The sequence below is a fragment of the Hyla sarda genome, chromosome 1 (assembly GCF_029499605.1).
Source record: "Hyla sarda isolate aHylSar1 chromosome 1, aHylSar1.hap1, whole genome shotgun sequence".
In the NCBI taxonomy this organism is placed as follows: domain Eukaryota; kingdom Metazoa; phylum Chordata; class Amphibia; order Anura; family Hylidae; genus Hyla; species Hyla sarda.
In genome coordinates this window covers 185,911,017-185,937,583 of record NC_079189.1, presented here as the reverse complement: position 1 = coordinate 185,937,583, position 26,567 = coordinate 185,911,017, and the positions used below count along the sequence as shown (strand labels likewise).

The window sequence follows — 26,567 nt, the reverse complement described above, 5'->3', positions numbered from 1 at the left end:
GAACATATGCATTTGATACAGAGAAAGGTCACAGATGGAGATAGAACCAATGATAAAAGGATGCATAGGGTGAAAATGAGCAGACGCATTGACCTGCCCAGAGATGCCCATGTATTGGTATTTGTTAAGGATCTTAAAAATATTGTGAGAGAAGACATGTTAAAAAAGGCAAAAATGATGCTGTATAGAGAGATGCTGCCATGTGTACTTAAGAATGACCTCTTAATTTTAAAAAGGACCAATCTGTGTACCAAACTGAGCTATAGGATTGATCACCTCACCGACCAACTCGAGCCATTTAGCCTCCATCCAGACTTCTTTTTCATCAACAGGTTCAATCAAAAGCTGAAAAACTTTGAAAAAGATTTAATTGAAACAAAATCCCAGAAGCTAAAAAGAGATGGAAAAGACTATGCCACCAACTGCCTTCACCCTGCAGACCGCAAGAAAATATAGACAACCAGGAAACTATTGAAGAAAGCAACCCAATAGAGGCCCAGGAAGAGCGCCTCAATCCAACGGAACCTTTAGAAACTCCAACATTTACACAACTAAGAAAGTTACAAACCCTCCCCAACAGCAACAGGCTCGTACAGTACACAGGAAAGAGAACATCACAATAAACCCAATTCCAAACCTTCATGTGTCCGGGCAACATATGATGACACCAATAAAACAACACAGACCCGCATCTGGCACCCCAGTCGTCTGCACTACAAGAAAGCATCTGTTTCTCAACCTATGCGATTCTCCCACCTGTTCATATATACACAAAAATCTTATGGACCTAGGCGACTCTCCTCATGATCCATTCTGCAATGGAGAAGTCACCATCATACCCTCGAGCCTCCACAATAACTCCAGGGAGGAAGATGATCTCACTTCTCCAAGTAATCTACAATCACCCCAGAGCAGTATCTCACAGAACTGATGCTTCATTTACAACACGGACCCCGGACCTTGCAAGAATGAACAAAATCAAGAAATACTTCAGACCTACAGCCACAGATATAAAAAAAACACCAGCAAGAAGAAAAGGAAGACCAAGGGCTGCAGAGTAGGGTGAAGTTAACACAAACACCAGTCCAGAAATGGAAAAAGACCCCAAGAAGAACAAACAGAACCCATCAAGATTTTCAACCTTTCCTCCCACCAATTAAATGATGCAGAACACGCAGTGTTAACAAAAGGTTTATCCTTTTGTCCCACACAGAGTGCAGACAACTTCAATCTATTTCTTGACCTAAACACATTCACCAGGAAACTCACCCTAAAGGGGCATTTTGAACTGGAGGCACAAAAAACAGGATTGTTATTCAGGATCGCAAAGAATCTCACGATGAAGCCCTCCGCATCATCTCCAACACATCATACTACAACATTCTAATGTCCAACCCCTCGCCTGAATACACCAAAGAATACACCCACCTCATAAATATAAATTATAGAGATGGATTATTAAACAAAAATGAAAAAAAATTCTTGATCCCCACCGCCCCACCAACTAGTGTTTTTGTTATCACCTGCCAAAAAAACACAAGTGCACAAAAAACCTACTGGAAAGCCCATAATCTCTGGTATTGGCTCTCTCACAAGCCAATTATCCCATTACATAGACCTATTCTTGCAGGAGATTCTTAGGTGACCAGACTACCATTGTACCTAAGAGACTCTTCCAGCCTTATTGAAGATCTCTCTCAATTTACATGGGAATAAAACTACCTGTTCATTACTCTGGATGTTGCCTCCCCCTACTCTAACATTGCCCCTGATCTGGGCCTAAAAATGACAGAAAAATTCCTACGAGAAACCGGCAAATTTAAGGAAGAACAGATCAATTTTTTGCTTAAAGGCCTCCAATTTATACTCACCCATAATATCTTCTCCTATGGGAACTTCCTCTACCACCAGAAGAAAGGGACAACGATGGGGACCTGAGTGGTCCCCAGCTACGCAAACCTCTTCATGGGGGGGGGGTTCGAACACATCAATGGTTTTTCTGATTTCAGACCCCATATCGTCTATTACAAACGGTACATTGATGACCTGTTCATTATGTTGAACGGTGACACCACCATTGACAACCACTTAATTCAACATCTTAACAATAAAAGCTGGGGCCTACCCACCTAAGACCCGGTTTCCGTTGTCTTCCTAGACCTTAGTGTCGGTCACCAACAAGGCAAGATCATAACTAAAACTCATTTAAAAAAAAAGTCAACACTAACAGTTTCATGGATTTCCATAATGCACATCACAAAAAAGGGCTAACCAACATCCATTACAGTCAGTACAGGAGAATTCGCCAAACTGCACAAACACATCAGACTATAAGACTCAATCCAAAATCCTGCAAAAAAAAAAGGAGAAAAACTACCCCTCTTCCATCCTCAAAGAAGCATTCAAAGCAAACTTAAATACAGAACAAAAAGACCTATTACCTTCAGTTGCACCAAGCAAGAAAACACAAGAACAATCAAACGCTCATAGCTGCAACTTTGTCACAACTTTCAACCAAGAACACAAGAAAATCAGAGAAATTCTTGAGAGGAACTGGGGGACCCTATTAGTGGATCCCATTTTGAGAAAAGTCATTCTGGGAAAACCGCAACTAAAATTTTGCAGGGGTAGAACTATCAAGAATATTCTAGCACCAAGCCGCCTAAGGACAACTAAAGCACCGAGGCTCTTCAGGCTCTTTTAAATGCAAGAGCAAGGGATGTTTCTGTTGCCTAAACATTCAACATGGAAGAAAATCGTTCACCACCACGAACATTTCTACCTCTTTTGAGATATAAACACATTGTAACATCTGCGCTGTGGCCGGACAAGCCAGCCATGAGTGCTCTTTGCTCATGTCCTCGCTGCCAGCATGCGCCGGAGCTCTGACTCTTAACCCCTTAAGGACGCAGGGTTTTTCAGTTTTTGCATTTTTGTTTTTTTCCTCCTTACCTTTTAAAAATCATAACCCTTTCAATTTTTTTTGCGTCACCAATTCTACTTTGCAGTGACATTAGTCATTTTACCCAAACATCCACGTCGAAACGGGAAAAAAAATAATTGTGTGACAAAATCGAAGAAAAAATGCCATTTTGTATCTTTTGGGGGCTTCCGTTTCTACGCAGTGCATATTTTGGTAAAAATGACACCTTATCATTATTCTGTAGGTCCGTACGGTTAAAATGGCACCCTACTTATATAGGTTAAATTTTGTCGTACTTCTGGAAAAAATCATAACTACATGCAGGAAAATTTATATGTTTCAAAATGTCCTCTTCTGACCCCTATAACTTTTTTATTTTTCCACATACAGGCTAATTTTTTGCGCCGTGATCTACAGATTTTATCGGTACCATTTTTGTTTTGATCAGACTTTTTGATCCCTTTTTATTCATTTTTTTATGGTATAAAAAGTGACCAAAAATGAGCTTTTTTGGACTTTGGAATTTGTTTACGTGTACGCCATTGACCGTGCGGTTTAATTAATGATATATTTTTATAGTTCGGACATTTACACACGTGGCGATACCACATATGTTTATTTTTATTTACACTGTTTTATTTTTATATCGTAAAAGGGGGGTGATTCTAACTTTTATTAGGGAAGGGGTTAAATGATCTTTATTAACACTTTTTTTAAAAACTTTTTTTGCAGTGTTATAGCTCCCATAGGGACCTATAACACTACATCTTATCACTGGCATGTATTAACACGCCTGTGATCAGTGTTATCGGCGCTTGACTGCTCCTGCCTGGATCTCAGGCATGGAGCAGTCATTCGCCGATCGGGCACCGAAGAGGCAGGTAAGGGCCCTCCCGGTGTCCTGTAAGCTCAACTCAGCAGCCGGGATACTTTCACTTTTACTTCAGAAGTGGCGGTCATCTTTGATTGCTGCGTCTGAATGGTTTATACAGGGCATCACGGCGATCGGTGATATCCTATTTTAGCCGCAGGTCCCGGCCATTGATGGCCGCCGGGATCGACCCGATATGCGTGACCCCGCGGCATATCACGGGAGCCGGCGGAGGATGTAAATATACGTCCTTCGTCGTTAAGGGGTTAAAGTGGTACTCAGGTGGGAATTTTTTTTTCAAATCAACTGGTGCCAGAAGGTTAAACAGGATTATTTCTAATAAAAAATCTTAATCCTTCCAGTACTTATCAGCTGCTGTATACTACTGAAATAGTTGAGTCATTCTTTTCTGTCTGACTACAGTGCTCTCAGTTGACACCTCTGTCCATGTCAGGAACTATCAGGAGCAGGGGAGGTTTGCTATGAGGATTTGTTCCTATTCTGTACAGTTCCTGACATGGATGGAGGTGTCAGCAGAGAGCACTGTGGTCAGATAGAAAAGAACAACTCAACTTCCTTTGTAGTATACAGCAACTTATAAGTACTGGAAGGATTAAGAGTTTTAAATAGAAGTAATTTACAGATCTGTGTAACTTTCTGGAGCCAGTTGATTTGAAAAACATTTTTTTTCACCGGAGTACACCTTTAATTCAAAGGGGTACTCCGGTGAAAAAAAATGTTTTTTTTTTTATGGCTGATACTACTAGATATATTTGATGGAGTTTAGGAAATCGTGGGGCTACGTGTATTCTATAACTTCCCATTAATAAATAAGTTATTGGCATTTTTGGTGCATAAATGTTATTCTGGTGTTCATCTTTTACTTTGAGAGAAGTAATTAATGTTATGTACAGGAATTCTACCACACATGTCATGGAACATGTTGTGCTCTATATAATGCGTTTAACTAAAATCACAAAAAAACCTACATCTAAAAAAATACAATGATTTCTTTTTTTTTCTTTTTTTTTTTTTTAGCAATCTAGATTGGTTATTATTTATAAAAAGTGAAGAACTCAAATCTTTGCACAAGAGATTTTCTGTTAGTTAAGGGACAAAAAGGCATATGGAAATAGGACAGCTGGTCCAGAATTGATTGACACTCAGTCATCAGACCCAGGAGATTTACAGACGGCCAATTTTCTGCCTGACCGGCGATTTATCGTATCCTCCAATTACGTCAAGAAAAATATGCTCCAAACTTGCCACCAAATGGGACCTTGTCTTTACTGTAATCATATATAGCTCTATAAATATTTCTACAAGAATCCAATATGGACTATATGAAATCACATGTTCTCTGAAATGAATGACCACAATGCGCAGACCACATTTCATGCACATTAGTGTTAGATTGTTAATCTGTTCAAATGAAAGTGTACATCACAGAGCTGGAATGCTTCACGATATTCTGTTGTAGATGATATTCCCTTATAGAAGGAAAGAGTAGGTGTGATCCCCGTCAAGAGCAGCTGCTGGCTATTTGATCGACTCATATCATGCAGATCCTTGCAGCTGGTTTCTGAAAATGAAATACTATTCCAGTACATGCCTTTTTACAGATAGGAACTGCAGATGTTCCAGTTATTGCAAGTGAACACTACCACTAGCTTGGCAGCACAATGACTAGCTTTCCTTTCTTGGGGAATTACAAGGGCAATAATTAACTGTGACCTTGATAAATAAACTTGGCTTACGTCTATGTGACCCTAAAACATCATTGAGACAAAAGTATGCTAACTGTCTGAAATGACACAAACCATCTGTGCTGATGAAGCCAACAGACTTGCAATTCAACATGGTTCATAGCAGGTCATTCAAAATGAAGACTTTGATATTTCATGAATGATTTACTTTTACATGGCATTATTAAAAGGGAGTACCTGCTTTGGAAAACAATAGATGCAGCTACATTTAGTGGCATACATACAAGAAAGGGGGCCCCATGGCAAATATCGAAATGGGCCTTCTATTATGGAGGGTGTCTGATTTTGCCCCTTAAACCGAAAGGTCTGGTGTTTATTTTGCCTTTGTGCCCACCTCCATTAAAGGGGTACTCCGGTGCTTAGACATCTTATCCCCTATCCAAAGGATAGGGGATAAGATGCCTGATCGCGGGAGTCCCGCCGCTGGGGACCCCCGTGATCTTGCACACGGCACCCCGTTTATAATCAGTCCCCGGAGCATGTTCGCTTCGGGTCTGATTTCCGGCGACCACAGGGTCAACGGCATGGGACGTCACACCTCCGCCCCTTTGTGAGGTCACGCTCCGCCCCTCAATGCAAGCCTATGGGAGGGGGCATGACAGCTATCATGTCCCCTCCCATAGGCCTGCATTGAGGGGCGGAGCGTGACGTCACAAGCCGTCAGCCCTGTGGTTGGCGGTAATCAGACCCGGAGCGAACACGCTCCGGGGACTGATTATAAACGGGGTGCCACGTGCAAGATCACGGGGGTCCCCAGCGGCGGGATTCCCGCGATCAGGCATCTTATCCCCTATCCTTTGGACAGGGGATAAGATGTCTAAGCAGCGGAGAACCCCTTTAATTTTCTGGCAATGCAGTTCCCTGGAGAGAGGAGTTCTGCACAGTTTCTTACCAATATAAAAAGGAACGGGACCAACCAGGACAGGACCCCATCTTTCTAAGGGTTTCATAGCACCCTCATGGTCGGTCAATATGGCACTCAGCTACAGTATTCAGCTTTTGGCTAAGATCAAGTGTAGTATCTGTACTTATAAGGCAGTCCACTGGTGGGAGGGGATGGTTACGTTGAGGAGCAGGTGTACCGGGGCGTACCGGGGGTGTTGCCCAGACCAGCTCAACAGCTGCTCTGATGTGCTCTGTGTCCTCCAGGTCTGGCCATGAGGCTGGGAGGGTCTAGAGCCGAGGTACTTCTTTGCCTTGGGGAGTGGTGACCCTGTGGTGTTCAAACTCACTGGGTGTTACAGCTTACTGAGTGAACGCACTGCATCACACACTCTTCACCTTTGGCACTCATCCTTGGTATCCCGGCCTTCTGGCTAGGATCAGGGAAATTTTTATATATCCGAACAGATGAACGGGCAGTATATCTGCACTCATTCACCTATTTTATTTTATTTTTTTGTTTGTCACTGTGCCACTTTTACGTGTTTGTACACAGGGTTTGTTAGGGTGCGGTAGCCCTTCTGGATGTCCCTCCTGGTGGTCTAGGGGAGGTGTGTGTGTGGCCATCAGGTTCCTCACCTCCCTTCAACCCCTGGGCATCTTGGCTTCAGTGGAGATGCCATCAGTATATGGCTCCTTGGCTGATACTTTGGCTAATGCCTACGTTGAAGCCAGGGGCATTTGTGGCCCCTTAGTAGCTTTGGCGTAAAGGGGCATCGAACCTGGATCTTTGCAGGTGCCTTTAGGCCCGGAGGTGAAGGGTAGGTTTGTTGGGGGGCCTCTCTCCTGTTGGAGAAGGGCTTAGCGTTAGACTGCATCTTATGTGCACTTTTTTTTAGTGTGACAGGTTTGCACTTTTTCATGCACTGGGTAATAGAGATCGCGTTCCTTGGCTCTTAAAAAAAAAAAGTATTAGCTACGTAGTAAATATAAATAAGATAGATGTCAAGTGTCCTTGTTAAAGGGAAATGCAGGAGAAAGTATGTAGAAGTGTGGGTTTCCCAGCTGGCATTCCTGTCTTCTAAAAAAAAAAGACTTTTGGCAGTAGCGCTTCGCCGATAGAAGGATACACGATATGAGGTGTATAATAAGCCTTTATTCTGATAAAAGTGAGTAAAGGTCAAGGTGGGCAATGCGTTTCTGAGGGCTCCTCCTCTTTCTTCAGGTCCAGGTGCACCTTGAACTTTACATATCGTGTATCCTTCTATCGGTGAAGTGCTACTGCTAATAGTCGATTTTTTAGAAGACAGGAATCCCGGCTGGGAAACCCACACTTCTACATACTTTCTCCTGCATCCTGCCCCGTGCTTCAATGGTACCGATGGCCAGCAGTTCTGAAAGAAAGCTCTGAACAGTGTTGTGCCTGCTTGCGAAACACATAAAGGTGAGCAGTTCTATCAATCCATCAGATGTCACCTGTATTCATTTAAATAATGGCACTATTAGCACCATCTCTGTCTCTTTTTCTTTATTTTTCCTGTTAATGGAAATGAACAGACATGACCTTGCCTAACTGAGAAAACTGCTTTTTAACACCTCTTGAAAAGTAAAAGAGTCTTCCTGGCTGTACCTGCTAGCTTTGATAGTTCTAGTGGTTATATGATTAGTCTCTAGAGCTGTCAATCATAGGTGAGAGGCTCAATACAGGGACCTTGGAGCACTGAAGGAGATGATCCTTCTTCCTTGACACCTGAAGTCTAAAAAGCTGTTTTCTTGGTCATGCAAGCCACACGACCGAGAGCACATGTATAGACCCTCTCCCCTTCTTGGTGGATATTTAGGCCTGTAAGAAGTTCATTAAACTGTTTCTATTACAGAGAAGATTCAATGTCTGGCACAGCCTCTACACACACACCAAATCTATTGAAATATACAATACATCAGGATGGAGTAAGTGATATCTTATAAATAATATGTAGTGGTGCTCTGCTGTAACAAATGTTCAGCAATATAATTCTCATGGAAATAAGATTGCGGCACTCACCATTCACTGTAGAATCTTCAATTTATGATATCATATCCTACAGCAATTTTGCACATATTAATGCTTCATCGGGCCTCTAGAGGCCCGATGAAGCGTTAATATGTGCAGAATGGCTGTAGCCTCTGTCTATCTGTGCTATATTATATGACATAATAAACTATACGGTGAATGGTGAGTGCCGCTATCTTATTTCTTTCTGAGAAATAACAACTGTTTCTTCCAACTGTCCCATAGACATGCAAACTCAGATCAAGCAGACTTGTGTTTATTTCAATATCGACAATATAAGTAACAAAAAAAAAAATGATAAAAAATAATACTGTCACTGCAACCATAATGGTCCATACCAGAAAGATCTGTAACTACCATACAGTGCTGCAAGTTTAGCACAGTAAAAACACAGTGGGATAACATTGTAATTTGTCATCCATGTGAATTTCTGATTTCTGATAGCATTGTTGGCTCGGCTCATACAAAATATGCCTATTGTAAATCCACATAAGCCTGTTCATTCTACACGAATCTACTTCAGGCAACTTTCAGTTTTTTTGTAGATAAAGTAATGTTACTTCCACCATTAATCTCTGTTACATGCATGCTGCTGCACTGGACACTGTCTGCAGCCTTTCTTAGGCCCTTGGACTGGCCTTTGTGTTTCTCCAGCATCCTGCTCCCTATTTAAAAGGGTACTCTGGCGCTAAGACATTTTATCCCCTATCCAAAGGATAGGGGATAAGATGCCTGATCGCGGGGGACCCGCCACTGGGGACCCCCGTGATCTTTCATGCGGCACCCCGTTACCATCATCCCTTGGAGCATGTTCGCTCTGGGTCTGATGACTGGCGATCACGGGGCCAGAGAATTGTGATGTCACGGCTCTGCCCCCGTGTGACATCACACTCCGCCCCCGTGTGATGTCACACTCCGCCCCCTCAATGCAAGCCTATAGGAGGGGGGCGTGATAGCTCTTTCAATAGGGGATAATATGCCTAGGGGAAGAGTACCCCTTTAAATGAATCTATATAACTATAGCTTCTTCTTTGGGCAAGACATCATCATGGGACATGTAGTTAACAGAGCTAGTCCCTGCAGACAGTGATTTGTATAGTCATATCGATAGACAAAAAATGTATTATCATTTATAAAAATGTTACAATGTGGCCTACATTAGTTTAGGTTGTGGTAGGTATCAGTCAATGTACCTGCTGGAATTCCTTCAAATCTAATGTGTATGACTCCCTTTAGTTGTTTACTAAATGATCAGATGAACACATATTTGCCCTGACACTGTCAAATACGCATGTTTGACTTTAAATGTGCAAGTCATTTTAATAGCTAATGGATATGTTCACAATAGCATTTTGGTCAGTGTTTTGTCCTTTATTTTGGAACTTGTTTTGGTCAGTATTTTAAGCCAAAACCAAGAGTAGGTCCAAAACATAGAAAATGGTGCAAATCTTTCCATTTTAGGTTTTCTCTATGTTGGTTCCATTCCTGGTTATGGATAAAAATGCAGACCACATATGCACCAAAATATGTAGGTTCCATTCATTCTACAGAAATTCTGCCCAGAATAAGGAATAACAGACATATTCGCTTGCTGCTGCCTTCTTCGGAATTGGCACTTAACGTCTGTGTGGACATTAGGCGCTGTCCTATTCACTATGCGGTAGTCCTGTTCAACATGTTCAATCTTTCAGCAGAATCCCACTGAAGTCAATGGGAGGCTGTTGCTGGAATTCTAATAATGTGAACTGGACCTTAACCTAAACTCATCCTTTGGAAGATATGCAGCAACCAGACACATTTAGAACCTGATATCTTTAGGCTGGATTTCCACTCAGCAGTTTTTTGGAACACTGCCACTGCCGTTTTTGCGCCAGAGCAAAAATACATTAGATCGCATACTATATAATTTCCTGCTTAGTGAACCTCAGTAAAGAAATGTTAAGATTGCTGCTCAATCTCATTTTTTTACTTACCGTATTTTTCGCTGTATAAGACACACTTTTTCTTCCCCAAAACTGGGGGGGGGGGGGGGAAGTTGGTGTGTCTTATAAGGTGAATACACACCTATCGTGGTGGTCCCTGCAGCCATCAACGGCCGGGACCCGCGGCTAATACAGGACATCAACGATCGCAATGATGCCCTGTATTAACCCTTCAGACGCGGTGATCAAAGCTGACTGCCGCGTCTGAAGCGAAAATAACACTAAGTCGGGCTGTTCGAGACCACCGCCTTGAAATCGTGGCATCCCGAACAGCTTACAGGACACCCGGAGGGACCTTACCTGCCTCCTCGGTGTCTGCTCCGTGCCGGGATCCCCTGCATGGCCGGCGCTCTCCTTCGTCGTCATCACGTCGTTGCGCACGCCGTCCCGTCATCCAATAGGAGCGGCGTGAGTAGCGGCATGCGTAGCAACATCATGGCGGTGACAGAGAGCGAGGATACCGGGCAGCAGAGACTTCCGGAGCGACGGGGACACCCCGGGGACTCGGTGACAGCGATGGAGGGCGACATCCAGGGCAGCGATGACGGGTCCGGAGCGGCGGGGACACGTGAGTATTACCTCCTATACCAGTGGTCTTCAACCTGCGGATCTACAGATGTTGCAAAACTACAACTCCCAGCATGCCCGGACAACCAACGGCTGTCCGGACATGCTGGGAGTTGTAGTTTTGCAACATCTGAAGGTCCCCAGGTTGAAGATCCCTGTCCTATACTTTACATTGTATTTGGTTCAGAATCTTTATTTTCTAGTTTTTAATCCTATAAAATTAGGTGCGTTTTATATGCCGGAGCGTCTTATCTGACGAAAAATACGGTAAATTTCAACAGTAGATTTTTATCAAATAAGCAACTATTAACCCATTTATTCCTCTTTTTATATAGCTGGGGGCTGCAGCCATCCTGCCGTCTGTCTGACTTTCTACATCATGGACATTTTATTGGAGACTAGAATTTTAGATGATCTCAGTTTGTTGGTTATTTGTTGATTGTATATAGAACCTATTCCTTTTCTGTGCCATAAGAGAAGAGAATATGTATAGGAATTTTTCAGGTTCAGTGCATTGAAAATAGTTCTTGTAATGCACTGCAAAGCCTCTGCTTGCGTCCCTTTGTCTTTATCTCACTATTGCCCTTCTTCCAGGTCCTCCTCTGAGGTTGATGGATGGCGAAACAAAGAAAGAGGGGCGTGTGGAGATTTATCTCAATGGCCAGTGGGGGACAATCTGTGATGATGGATGGACCGATAAGGACGCGTCTGTTGTGTGTCGGCAACTTGGCTACAAGTAAGACCAGTTAGGGAAATGGAGTACTTACTTGACAGGCAATATATTTCCAGAAGGCAGCAGGAGGTTTTCAAGTATCTGGGATTTGTACATTAATAAACATAAATGACTATACAAATGGGAATAGAATAGTAGAAACCATGGGCAATGAAACTGAAAGCTGTATTTGGAAAATAGGCTTTTAAAATGTGCATATAATTTTTGTGTATGACAATATATAAATCTGGTGAAAAAAAAAATATATATATTAGTACTCGATTTTTTAGAACCTTAAATGCATAAACTTAGTGGGGTGTTCGTGCTTTGATGATCTGTCTGTAAATAAAATGTAACTTTTACTTAATTCTATATATAATTTTAATAAAAAAATAAATAAATAAATAAATATATATATATATATATATATATATATATATATATAGATAGATAGATACCGTATATATACATAGTGACTTTTTTTTTATATATGTCAGGACTTGCTTCATCTGCAAGTTATCTGCTCATTTGTGTTCAATCAATACTTTTTGAGTTTTTGGTGGGTTTTAAACCAATTGTTGTTTTCCATAAATCCATGTTCTCAGGTTAGAATGTTTTCAACCTCTAATAGTTATCCAAGAGTAAATTAAAGGGGTATTTCAGGGGGAAAAAAAACAAAACTTTTTTATTATATCAACTGGCTCCAGAAAGTTAAACAGATTTGTAAATGACTTCTATTAAAAAATCTTAATCCTTCCAATAATCATCAGCTGCTAAAGTTGAGTTATTATTTTCTGTCTGGCAACAGTGCTCTCTGCTGACATCTCTGCTTGTCTCGGGAACTGCACAGAGTAGAAGAGGTTTGCTATGGGGATTTGCTTCTACTCTGGACAGTTCCCGAGACACGTGTCATCAGAGAGCACTTAGACAAAAAAGAACAACTCAACTTCAACAGCTGAAAGGATTAAGTACTGAAAGGATTAAGATTTTTTAATAGAAGTCATTTACAAATCTTTTTAACTTCCTGGAGCCAGTTGAGATATATATATATATCTATCTATCTATATATATATATATATATATATATATATATACATAAAAGTTTTTTCCTGGATAACCCTTCTAACATTGTAACCTGAGGACTGCTTTACTCTTATGGGCTAATATACAGATGAAAGCAATGGGATGTTCTAGCTCTGGTAATGCTGTTAAAAAATCAGTACAGAACAAGCAAATGTAAGAGATAAGAGTTTGCCCCAATAATATCCATTTATATAAATCTCTATGGGCTAAGCAGCCTGGACCTCCGGGGCATTTTATAGCGCATATACTGGTACATTGTACCAAACTGTCAGGATGTGTGTTCTTTGTTCTGCTGGATTATTCATGTGGTCCTTCACTTACATCCTTGTTGGCTGCTCATTTCGTTGACATAGGAAGATGTTTTACTGACAGTCCAGAGATCAGCTGATAAATGAGCGATGGCTGGTTTATTGACCCCGTCGCTGGGTGTTTTACATGGGGAAATAATCTGATTGTTCAGCCATGGTCGCCCTTTGTAAAAAGTCCTATGAAGAGAGACTTGTATTGCTGACATTTTAAGCTTACAAACAATTGTCTAGGCAAATCATAAGCTAAATAAAGCTAAATAAAGTAGTATTGTGGTATAGTGTCCCGCACTAGTGACTACATGAAATGGCTGTGTTGCAGTACCCCTACGTGTGTAGAGTAAGCCTAATAGATAGACTCCAAAATTTATAGAATAAACAAAGAAAAGATGCTACTCAAATGTGATTAAAGAGGAGGAAAACGGCACAGACAGGCGGCATACCTGGGACAATTGTATATCAAAGCAATCATGCAATGTGGACTGACACTGAAAAGGATGGTATTTAACAGACTGCTCAATCATGGAGCTGCTGCAGGCTAACACTAATATCTACAAGGCCAGAGCAAGTAAAAAAGTACAAGTGCAATATAATAGTGACTTTATGTAAGAACATATAGCAGTAAATGATGAGTGAGTACATACAACAGTGCAGATGGAGGTACTAGAAGTCCCAGGATGCCACCACCCCTTTTTTTTGTTTATTCTATGGATACCTTTGTAGCAAATGCATGCATATCTGGTAAAAGTATTATGGCTCAAGTCCTGCAGAAACCTGTGGGAACTGAGTTCCTGCACTTTTTCCACTGCAGGAACACTGTTCCCATTAGCAGGAATCCTACAGGACCAGTCCTTGAGTGAAAATCTTGGGTGAGTGAGTTCCCACAATTTTTTCCCCCCAGGACTTAACCCCTGGTTGTGCCTATTTCCATCCTCTGAATGTTAGTAAAAATGTTTCCATCCACTAACAACATGCAAAGATTATTGAAACACAAAAGGGGGGAACTTACTAAGATCAGCGGCTCTTAAGTAAACTCCAGCCACTGATTGCACTGAATTTATGAAAAAGTGCACACCTCTTCATGAATCCAGGCTCGTCCAAGGCTGCCTGTGTGATAGTATTAGAAATCTAAGCCAGTACCCAGTTCAACAATTCAATAAAATTGTAGTAAATACGTGAAACCACCCCTGTGGCACTAGGTCCTGCTGATTTGGTAAGTGGTAAAAAGTCACAAAATTTCTGTGCAAAACTGAGATGTGCAACTTTTTGTTTCTTTGTGTCAGGCGCAGAATTTTTAAACATTACCCACAAAGTATGTTAGGAAGTTGTCACGATGCCGGCTGGCGGGTAGTGGATCCTCTGTGCCAGAGAGGGATTGGCGTGGACCGTGCTAGTGGATCGGTTCTAAGTCACTACTGGTTTTCACCAGAGCCCGCCGCAAAGCGGGATGGTCTTGCTGCGGCGGTAGTGACCAGGTCGTATCCACTAGCAACGGCTCAACCTCTCTGGCTGCTGAAGATAGGCGCGGTACAAGGGAGTAGACAGAAGCAAGGTCGGACGTAGCAGAAGGTCGGGGCAGGCAGCAAGGATCGTAGTCAGGGGCAACGGCAGGAGGTCTGGAACACAGGCTAGGAACATACAAGGAACGCTTTCACTGGCACAATGGCAACAAGATCCGGCAGGGAAGTGCAGGGGAAGTGAGGTGATATAGGGAAGTGCACAGGTGAAGACACTAATTGGAATCACTGCGCCAATCAGCGGCGCAGTGGCCCTTTAAATCGCAAAGACCCGGCGCGCGCGCGCCCTAGGGAGCGGGGCCGCGCGCGCCGGGACAGGACCGAGGGAGAGTGAGTCAGGTACGGGAGCCGGGGTGCGCATCGCGAGCGGGCGCTACCCGCATCGCGAATCGCATCCCGGCTGGAAGCAGAATCGCAGCGCCCCGGGTCAGTGGATCTGACCGGAGCGCTGCAGCGGAGAGAGTGTAGCGAGCGCTCCGGGAAGGAGCGGGGACCCGGAGCGCTCGGCGTAACAGTACCCCCCCCCTTGGGTCTCCCCCTCTTTTTAGGGCCTGAGAACCTGAGGAGCAGACTTTTATCTAGGATGTTGTCCTCAGGTTCCCAGGATCTCTCTTCAGGACCACAACCCTCCCAGTCCACTAGAAAAAAAGTTTTCCCTCTGACCTTTTTAGAGGCTAAGATCTCTTTGACAGAGAAGATGTCCGAGGAGCCGGAAACAGGAGTGGGAGGAACAGATTTGGGAGAAAAACGGTTGAGGATGAGTGGTTTAAGAAGAGAGACGTGAAAGGCATTAGGGATACGAAGAGAAGGAGGAAGAAGAAGTTTGTAAGAGACAGGATTAATTTGACACAAAATTTTGAAAGGACCAAGATAGCGTGGTCCCAACTTGTAGCTAGGGACACGGAAGCGGACATATTTAGCGGAGAGCCATACCTTGTCTCCAGGGGAAAAAACGGGAGGAGCTCTTCTTTTCTTATCCGCGAACCTCTTCATGCGTGATGAAGCCTGTAGGAGAGAATTTTGGGTCTCTCTCCATATAATGGAAAGGTCACGAGAAATTTCATCCACAGCGGGCAGACCAGAGGGCAAGGGGGTAGGGAGGGGGGGAAGAGGGTGACGGCCGTACACCACGAAAAATGGGGATTTGGAGGAAGATTCAGAGACTCTGAAGTTATACGAGAATTCGGCCCATGGAAGGAGATCTGCCCAGTCATCCTGGCGGGAGGAAACAAAATGTCGCAAATAATCACCCAAGACTTGGTTAATTCTTTCTACTTGTCCATTGGACTGGGGATGATATGCAGAAGAAAAATTTAATTTAATCTTGAGTTGTTTACAGAGAGCCCTCCAGAATTTAGACACGAATTGGACGCCTCTATCCGAGACGATCTGCGTAGGCAATCCGTGAAGACGAAAAATGTGTACAAAAAATTGTTTAGCCAACTGAGGCGCTGAAGGAAGACCAGGAAGAGGGATGAAATGTGCCATTTTGGAGAATCGATCAACGACCACCCAAATAACAGTGTTGCCACGGGAAGGGGGTAAATCAGTAATAAAATCCATACCAATCAGAGACCAAGGCTGTTCGGGGACAGGCAGGGGATGAAGAAAACCAGCGGGCTTCTGGCGAGGAGTCTTATCCCGGGCACAGATAGTGCAGGCTCGCACAAAGTCCACAACATCCGTCTCCAGAGTCGGCCACCAATAGAAGCGGGAGATGAGTTGCACAGATTTCTTGATGCCCACATGACCAGCGAGATGGGAGGAGTGACCCCATTTGAGGATTCCGAGGCGTTGGCGTGGAGAAACAAAGGTCTTTCCTGGAGGAGTTTGCCTGATGGAGGCTGGAGAAGTGGAGACCAGGCAGTCAGGTGGAATGATGTGTTGCGGAGAGAGTTCAACTTCTGAGGCATCCGAGGAACGAGAGAGAGCATCGGCCCTAATGTTCTTATCGGCAGGACGAAAGTGAATCTCAAAATTAAATCGGGCAAAGAACAGAGACCACCGGGCCTGGCGAGGATTCAGCCGTTGGGCAGACTGGAGGTAGAGTCTCAGCTTGTTTTTTGCAGAAAACATCCGCGAAGTCCATATAGGCCTTAGGGAGACCGGTTACTGAGGGAACCACAGAGTCACGGCAAGGGTTACTGGGAACCGGTCTTAGACAGTCCTTGGAACAAGAGGGCCCCCAACTCTTGATCTCCCCAGTGGACCAATCCAGGGTTGGGGAATGAAGTTGAAGCCAGGGAAGTCCAAGGAGAATTTCCGAGGTGCAATTGGGGAGGACCAAAAGTTCAATCCTCTCGTGATGAGATCCGATGCTCATTAGAAGGGGCTCCGTGCGGAAGCGTATGGTACAGTCCAATCTTTCATTGTTTACACAATTGATGTAAAGGGGTCTGGCGAGACTGGTCACTGGGATGTTGAACCTGTTGACGAGAGAGGCCAAAATAAAATTTCCTGCAGATCCAGAGTCCAAGAAGGCCACGGTAGAGAAGGAGAAGGCAGAGGCAGACATCCGCACAGGCACAGTAAGACGTGGAGAAGCAGAGTAGACATCAAGGACTGTCTCGCCTTTGTGCGGAGTCAGCGTACGTCTTTCCAGGCGGGGAGGACGGATAGGACAATCCCTCAGGAAGTGTTCGGTACTAGCACAGTACAGGCAGAGGTTCTCCATGCGGCGTCGTGTCCTCTCTTGAGGTGTCAGGCGAGACCGGTCGACCTGCATAGCCTCCACGGCGGGAGGCACAGGAACAGATTGCAGGGGACCAGAGGAGAGAGGAGCCGAGGAGAAGAAACGCCTCGTGCGAACAGAGTCCATATCTTGGCGGAGCTCCTGACGCCTTTCGGAAAAACGCATGTCAATGCGAGTGGCTAGGTGAATAAGTTCATGTAGATTAGCAGGAATTTCTCGTGCGGCCAGAACATCTTTAATGTTGCTGGATAGGCCTTTTTTAAAGGTCGCGCAGAGGGCCTCATTATTCCAGGACAATTCTGAAGCAAGAGTACGGAATTGTACGGCATACTCGCCAACGGAAGAATTACCCTGGACCAGGTTCAACAGGGCAGTCTCAGCAGAAGAGGCTCGGGCAGGTTCCTCAAAGACACTTCGGATTTCCGAGAAGAAGGAGTGTACAGAGGCAGTGACGGGGTCATTGCGGTCCCAGAGCGGTGTGGCCCATGACAGGGCTTTTCCGGACAGAAGGCTGACTACGAAAGCCACCTTAGACCTTTCAGTGGGAAACAGGTCCGACATCATCTCCAGATGCAGGGAACATTGGGAAAGAAAGCCACGGCAAAACTTAGAGTCCCCATCAAATTTATCCGGCAAGGATAGGCGTAGCCCAGGAGCGGCCACTCGCTGCGGAGGAGGTGCAGGAGCTGGCGGAGGAGATGACTGCTGAAGCTGTGGTAGTAACTGTTGTAGCATAACGGTCAGTTGAGACAGCTGTTGGCCTTGTTGCGCTATCTGTTGTGACTGCTGGGCGACCACCGTGGTGAGGTCAGCGACAACTGGCAGAGGAACTTCAGCGGGATCCATGGCCGGATCTACTGTCACGATGCCGGCTGGCGGGTAGTGGATCCTCTGTGCCAGAGAGGGATTGGCGTGGACCGTGCTAGTGGATCGGTTCTAAGTCACTACTGGTTTTCACCAGAGCCCGCCGCAAAGCGGGATGGTCTTGCTGCGGCGGTAGTGACCAGGTCGTATCCACTAGCAACGGCTCAACCTCTCTGGCTGCTGAAGATAGGCGCGGTACAAGGGAGTAGACAGAAGCAAGGTCGGACGTAGCAGAAGGTCGGGGCAGGCAGCAAGGATCGTAGTCAGGGGCAACGGCAGGAGGTCTGGAACACAGGCTAGGAACATACAAGGAACGCTTTCACTGGCACAATGGCAACAAGATCCGGCAGGGAAGTGCAGGGGAAGTGAGGTGATATAGGGAAGTGCACAGGTGAAGACACTAATTGGAATCACTGCGCCAATCAGCGGCGCAGTGGCCCTTTAAATCGCAAAGACCCGGCGCGCGCGCGCCCTAGGGAGCGGGGCCGCGCGCGCCGGGACAGGACCGAGGGAGAGTGAGTCAGGTACGGGAGCCGGGGTGCGCATCGCGAGCGGGCGCTACCCGCATCGCGAATCGCATCCCGGCTGGAAGCAGAATCGCAGCGCCCCGGGTCAGTGGATCTGACCGGAGCGCTGCAGCGGAGAGAGTGTAGCGAGCGCTCCGGGGAGGAGCGGGGACCCGGAGCGCTCGGCGTAACAGAAGTTCTATACCTTTGCATTTTACAGTAACTAAGATTTATCTAAATAATCAACAAACGCCACTTTAATTGCTGCCAAGAAACAATTTTGACCCCATTTTGGTCTCAAGGACATTACTATATTTTTAGTTTTCCCACAAAGTTTTTTAGCTTAAAATTTTTTTTGAATATTTTTTTTTTTTTTGCGCATAATCTATGTTCCTACACAGTTTTTAAAAATACATTTTGGGCTGTTTCTAGAGCCATAAAACAACCTTTGTATGGCTCAAAAATGCTTAAAAATACTACTTGTGAATAATACATTGCCATGGTTCATTTAAGTTACATAATTGTAAGGCTATGTTCCCACAGTCTGATGAGTCTCATTTTAAGCTGTAAACGACAACAACAAAAAAATGCTAAAAATGGGTTAAAAAAATCTTTGTGGACAATTTTTTCTGATGTTTACGACTCAACATAAGGCTCAAATTGGTGTGTTATCATAACCTAAGGCTTTGTTAATACACTGAAAAACAAAAGTCCATAAATGGGGAACAAATATGGGTGTATTCTGTGTTGCCTCCATTTTTCCATTGTGTGTACATGGCCTAAATATAAATTATTTATATTCTCAAAAGTTTTTGTCTCTATTATTTCCTAATATGTGAATAATAAATGTTTTCCTTATCCCTTCACAGATTATAGAAAACACAGACATCAGACATTTTATTTAAAATGCTACATACTTAAAGTGTTACTGTCATCAAACACAACTTTTGACATGTGAAAAATTTTGATCACACTGGGTCTCACTCCTGAGACCCGATGCGAGCGTAAGTTATTAGCCAGGGAAGCGGGCAGCATTGCGCTCTGCAGTCCAACGAAAGATTCGTACATTTCTCTGCATAGAGGACTGTAGGGATCTCTTGGCTTACCGGAAAGAGGAGCGCAATGCCGCTCACTTACCCCATAGGAATTAGACCCGGTGCATTTAACAACTTCAAGGGTTGTTTTTAATCACAGTAACGTTTTAAAGGGAATACAATCATCCCACAAACAGGACTCTAGTTCCAATACTTTTTCCGTACAAATATATTCGGCTATTACTGCATCTCCGCACTCTCAGGTCAGACATGTTTTTCTAAAACAGTGAAATACCATTAATTGCTACGGGATGGAAACCATATTAATGAAAGTATAACCTCCCCCATCCAACCTTGAGAGGGTTACTGGAGATGGAAGCTTGTTTCCTGCGGCCAACAATGTCATTATATGTTGCTGAGTAGACGTGAACAGCCTAAATCACATTAAAGGACTGTCTTACAAATTAGAAAAGGCCCATTAAGACACTAAATATATCATGATATCTCATTTCAGTGCAGCCAAGGATGACGTAAGATCACTCACATTATCTGATATATTATATAATGTCTGAAGGCCATCTACATGATTTGACAACAGTTAGACACTTTAAGACTTGAATGAAATCCAGGACAAGATGTTGGTATGGTAGACAGCAAACACAATAGATGTCAAAGGGCTAATGTTTGGGAAAATACAATAAATATAATTCTGCCATGCTACAGTGATTTACAGCCATTTCTAACCAGGGAAACAAATGCTTATATAAATCATTTATATTGTGAATGTTTTATTACTAAAACAAATGTTAAAGCTTATCCTAACATAATAATTAGAGATGATCGAATTTTTAGAAAATTCGATTAGGCCGAATCACCGAATTTCCCGAAAAAATTTGGTTCGGTCCGAATTTATTTGCGGTGAATCGCTATTAAAAATGTCTATTTCTCAAGAAGGGTGTAGAACACTTTGCCTTGTCATAACACGCATAGGGAGTGTGCTGTGTTAGTGAAATAATACTGTTATTCAGTATGACAGACAGATTATAGGCATCGCTATTAGAATCAGTGCCGCAGAGTATCTGGATGTGGCAGCAGGGTCGGGAGACCATATGGCGTCACAATTGAAGATATTAAAGAGATTTTTTTATTTTATTTAATTTAACTTTAATTTATTAAATTTTTTTAAAATCCTTTTTTAAGGACCCATTCTGGTGAGCATCAAGCTGGCGGTCCGCCACGACGTGAGAAGCCACCTGTTCCAGCCCCTGCCTCTCAGCGGCCCCCTCGAATGTCTTAATCTGTGTGGAACTGTGAATGTTTCATTTAATTAGTTATGGTTCATTTTTATCGCTCCAACCTGCTTCATTGGAATATTGTGGTAATTCCAGAGGTAATTTATGACAACGACCATTGGGCCTCAGTCTTGAAAAGATTACACAGATTTGTTTTAAATTTAAATTGAAGATTTTGAATAGATTCACAAGTTTAATGTGCCAGCAGCATGAGGAGATCATATGGCAGCACATTGACAGAGCCTGGTAATTGGAATGAGCAAGCTTTAAATTCTTTTTTGAGGACCCATTGGAAGTCTGGTGCCAAAAGCCATGGTAATTTAAGTTCCAATAGTGTTTGATTGCTGCAGTATAAACTATGGCAAAGATCATAGTTGTATCTTAAAATCAAGCTGGTGGTCTGCCACAAGGCCACCTATCGCCTGTCCCAACCACTGCCTCTCAGCACACCCCCATACTCTGAGTGTCCACTTGAAAAGGGAGGGACTGCAGTACCAGCAACTTGGACAGGAGTACATTCATCTTCTGTGCAGTTGGATAAGTGGGCGCATACTGCTAGAAGTAGCTGCAGTGAAAAAGCTTGTACTTGTATCTTAAAATCAAGCTGGTGGTCCTCCGCAAGGCGAGCTACCTGATCCAGCCCCTGCCTCTCAGTGCCCCCCGCCCCCTGACTGTGAGACTGCGAATGTTTCATTTAATCAGTTATGGTTCATTGTTATCGCTCCAACCTGTTTCATTGGATTCTTGTGGTAATTCCACAGGTAATATATGATGATGACCACACAATTGAAAACATTGAAGACATTTTTTTTAAATTTAAATTGAAGATTGAAGATAGATTCACAAGTTTAATGTACCGGGTGCCGAAGCATTTCCTTTGAACTAATACTGTATGACCACAAAACCCAATATAACAAGGAGTTACATGGAGGTAGAATGACAGAGCCTAGAGGTGGCAACAGCCTGACGAGACCATAGGGCCTCACAATTGAAAAGATTTAAATTTATTTTTGAAATTTTAAATTGAAGATTTTAAATAGATGAAAATTTTAAAAGTTTAATTTAATGTGCCAATAGCATGAGGAGACCATATGGTGGCTGAATGACACAGCCTGGAGGTGGTAGCAGCCTGGCGAGACTATAGGGCCTCACAATTGAATAGAGTAAAGATATTTTTTTAAATTTTAATTGAAGATTTCAAATAGATTAACATAAATTTTTATTTAATGTGCCAGCAACATAAGGAGACCACATGGCCACAGTATGTCTGGGTCCTCTGTCTCGTCTTCCTCATCACCCTGTAGCTCCACAGCCTGCTCCTGCTCCTCCCCTCCTGTCAAATGACTATACAAACCACACATTTCGCAAAACTTGCCTGTGCTCCACTGTCCCCCTCCACCTCCTCCTCCAGTTCCGCCCCCACAGGGCTCACATGGCCGTGAGATATAGGCGCCACGTCTCCAGTGCCCTGACCAGCCATCGTTTCCAACATGTGTTGTAGGAAATGAAGCAGTGGAATGATGTCATTTATACCGTAATCCTGGCGACTGACTAATAATTTGGCTTCCTCAAGGGCTTGAGCAAACGGCAGGTGTCACGTATGAGCTGCCACTGGTTGACATTGAAGTTACACAGGAGAGTCCCCCTATCCGCTTGGATCATCAAAAATCGGTGATGGCTTTTCTCTGTTCGTATAGTCGGTCGAACATATGGAGGGTGGAATTCCAGTGTTCGAAATTGTCTCAAATCAGACTATGTTTGGGGATGCCGTTCTGACGCTGCAGCTCAAGGAGGGTGCGCTTTGCGGTGTATGAGGGGCTGAAGTGCATGCAAAGTTTCCTTCCCATTGTTAGGATGTCTTGCAGATGGGTGGAACACTTCAGGAGCCGCTTGACAACCAGATTGAACACGGGGCGCATGGCTCAGGTCAGGCTTCCTTGACGCAGCACAGACAAGAAGTTCTTCCCAATGTCGGTCACCATGGTTCCCATTTCCAGTTTTTGTGGAGTAAGCCATGATTCGATTTCTTGATGAATCACTTTTAGCAGTTCCTCCCCTGTGTGACTCTGTTTGCCAAGGCAAATCATGTGAAGAACAGCGTGACACTTCCATGCCCTGCACACATGGTGGAGGGGCGCTGAGACTTGTCCGTGCAGTGGAGGCTGAGAACACGGTGGAGGATGAGGAGGAACACTGTCGCACACTGTCGCAGGACCAATGGCCTTAGACTGTAGAGGCGGAAGTGGCGTGACCTCTCCAAGTTGCTGTTGTGGTTGTTCAGGAACCACATTCACCCAGTGGGCCATGAAGAACATGTATTGTCCCTGACCATAGTTACAGCTCCACACGTCGGTGCTGTTGTGCACTTTGGTACACATCGACAATGGCTTTTAGTGCTCAACTTAAGCTTTAGGGTTGTTGCACACCGCATTGCAGCAGTACAGAGTCGCTGTGTAGTACACCCAAAAGTGTACTTTCTCTCTCTCTCGAATATATAGGGCTGGTTGCTGATAGGCTACATGCTGAATGTGATTCAGGGTCATCCCGCCTACCCGCCTTCCCAGAGTTCCTTGCCCCATGTCCTCACATGTGGATCCACCATTTTAGATGTCCTGGATCCTGGACTGCGCTAAATGGAGTTTAATGAAGCAATTTGTTTCCTTGAATCGCGGCAGTATTCGGATTCATTACGAATCAAATTTTTTCTGAAATTTGTAACGAATTCGTCAGATTCAATTCACTCATCTCTAATAATAATAATAACTAGACTAACAGTTTTACCAAATTTTTTTTCTATATTTTGTTCATGTATAAGAAAATCAAAATGGTCATCGCTGGTGATGTTTGGTGCTGTATATGGGTTGATAATTTATATCAAGTTTTGTTATAGCACAAATTCATATATTTAACCCTTAAAGGGGAACTTTTTTTTTTTTAAATCAACTGGTGCCAGAAAGATAAACAGATTTGTACATATCTTCCATTAAACAATCTTTATCCTTCCAGTACTTTTTAGCAGCTGTATGCTACAGAGGAAATTCTTTTCTTTTTGAATTTCTTTTTTGTATTGTCCACAGTGCTCTCTGCTGACACCTCTGTCCATGTCAGGAACTGTCCAGAGTAGCATAGGTTTGCTATGAGGATTTTCTCCTGCTCTGGACAGTTCCTGATACGGGCATCAGGTGTCAGCAGAGAGCACCGGAGTTCCCCTTTGAGGATACAGGTATTTGGGCTTTAAAGATGCATCATTTGTATTAGATTTTTCAAATTTTGATTCTTAAAGAGGTTATCCAGGAATAGACTGTCTCCAGGTTGGGTGAGGTTCTGGAGCCCAGTTCCATTGAAATGAATGGAGCCAAGTTGTCATACCACACACACAACCTGGGGACAAATGTGGGGCTGTTTTTGAAAGAAATTTGCTTAGTTTTTCTATTCCTGGATTACACCTTCAAATATATGTATATTTATGTCTCTATGATAAAAAAAAAAACTTAAAAGGTGCCAGTCTTATGCAATGGCTGTGTCTTTTATTGAAACATATTTTTTTTTCTGAAATGTGATGTGATTAAAAATTCAGCATTTTTAGGCATTTGGTATTTTTTTTTTTTTTTTTTACGTATGCTGTTAACCATGCTGGATCATAAACAGTATATTTTAATAATATGCTCGCAGCAATACCAAAAATGTTTATATTTATTTATCTATTTGTAAAATGGGAGAAGGAGTGTGATTTTAATTGTTATGTGGGTGGGGCTTTTATATCATTTTAAAAACATTCTCTGTTATATATTTTACACTTTTCTCTTAGGGGAATGCAGTTATTGGACTGCATTTATTGTACAATGCTATGCATAGCATTTTGATTAATGAGGGCAGCAACATTATCGCCACTGCCAATCATTGGAGATGCTCTGCTACTGATAATAGCCATCTCACCATCTATGAAGCGAGTGCAGCTCCTGTGCTTGCTTCATAGACACTTAATGCTCCAGGGCGTAGAGGTATGCCCTGTACCAACTACGGGTTTAAAAAAAGATGCCCATATTTTTTGTGTAATATTTGCCCTGATTTATCAAACATTTTGAGAGAAAAACTAGAATAATTAGCTCATAACAACCAATTACAGCTTTTACTTTACCAGAGCTTGTTAAGATATGAAAGCTGAGCTGTGATTGGTTGTTTTGGGAAAATCACTCTAGTTTTTCTCTCACACAGTGTGACTAATCTGTGCCAATGTGCACTTCTGTGGGGAAATGGGGCCACCAGAATAGGCCCTCGCACTGTAAAAATTTCAACAGTGGAATTACGGACACTTTTTTAAGCAGTGTTTGCAATGATGGCCACATTTCCACAGACTTTCATTGTGTACATTATTACATGAAAAAAGGCAGCTTTTAATAGCTATTTTGTGACCACATTTTTCATGTGTAAACCCAGCCTTAAAGGAGTACTCCAGCCCTAATACATCTTATCCCCTATCCAAAGGATAGGGGATGAGATGTCCGATCGTGGAGGTCCCGCCGCTGAGGACCCCTGCAATTTGTCATTCAGCACCCACCTTTGCAAGCTCTCTGCAGGGCTGGAGGCTCCGAGTGTGCAGTGGGACAAAAACACGTGATGATCCCCGCAAACAGACATCTTATCCCCTATGCTTTGGATAGGGGATAAGATGTATTAGGGCCAGAGTACCCCTTTAATAAGTAAACCAAGCAGAAATCCAGATAATTCAAAAGGGTTCGCTTACTTATTCTAGCAACTGTAAGTATGCATAAGAGCTATAGATACAAATGTAGACAGCATTTAAAATAGGACTATTTGCAGTTTTTTTTTTTATTTAAATATTTTGGAATAATGAAAAAAAAATACTTTCAAAAGGTGAACATCAGACACATCCATGGAGAAGAGAAGGGGAAATGTCATCACCCTTTTACTACCTAAGTAATGCATATGAGTGAGGATTTGGTTTGGACAGTGCAGTACTTGGTGGAAGGAATGTAATGTCAGCTCTCTCATAGGTCCATTTCATTTAACAAGTTATGTTTCTCCATTAAAGTTCTGCACTTACTCTAGTTTAATTTCTGCTTGACGTCTGATATATTGAATGTGTCGTCTAGATTTTTTTTATTACCTATTAGAGCCAAGAGAAACACATTGACAGACATTTATCAAGCGATTTAGTTACATTTTTTTTTAATAAAAATGTCGCACAAATGTCGCACCTGCGACTACGCGATTTTTCATGCGACATTTTGACTGGAGAGCGAGAAAAGCAAGTTTTCCAAAACTTAACTACGTAGTAATAATTTTAAAATGGACTACGGGTAGTCTGGTATTCGTTAACTGTCGCAACTGCGCAAAAAAAAGTCGCAACAAGGCTAAAAATTGACTAAATTTACTCCAGCTCAAACATGGAGCAAAAAAAGCTACTACCAAAGTAAAAAAGAAAAAATTGCTTACGTGAAAGAAAATTATCAACAGGCTGAAACCAGTTGATAAATGAGGCACACATAAGCAAAAA

The 26,567-nt window shown here is 43.2% G+C and overlaps 1 protein-coding gene across 2 annotated transcripts in view; it reads left to right on the top strand.

Moving 5' to 3' along the window:
• Positions 1 to 26,567, top strand: part of PRSS12 (serine protease 12) — a 171,673-nt gene that overhangs the window by 87,555 nt on the left and 57,551 nt on the right. For both annotated transcript variants that reach the window (XM_056565621.1, XM_056565631.1), the window contains exon 8: positions 11,639 to 11,780. In XM_056565621.1, the coding sequence (XP_056421596.1) occupies positions 11,639 to 11,780 (142 nt within the window). The remainder of the gene's footprint in view (positions 1 to 11,638; positions 11,781 to 26,567) is intronic.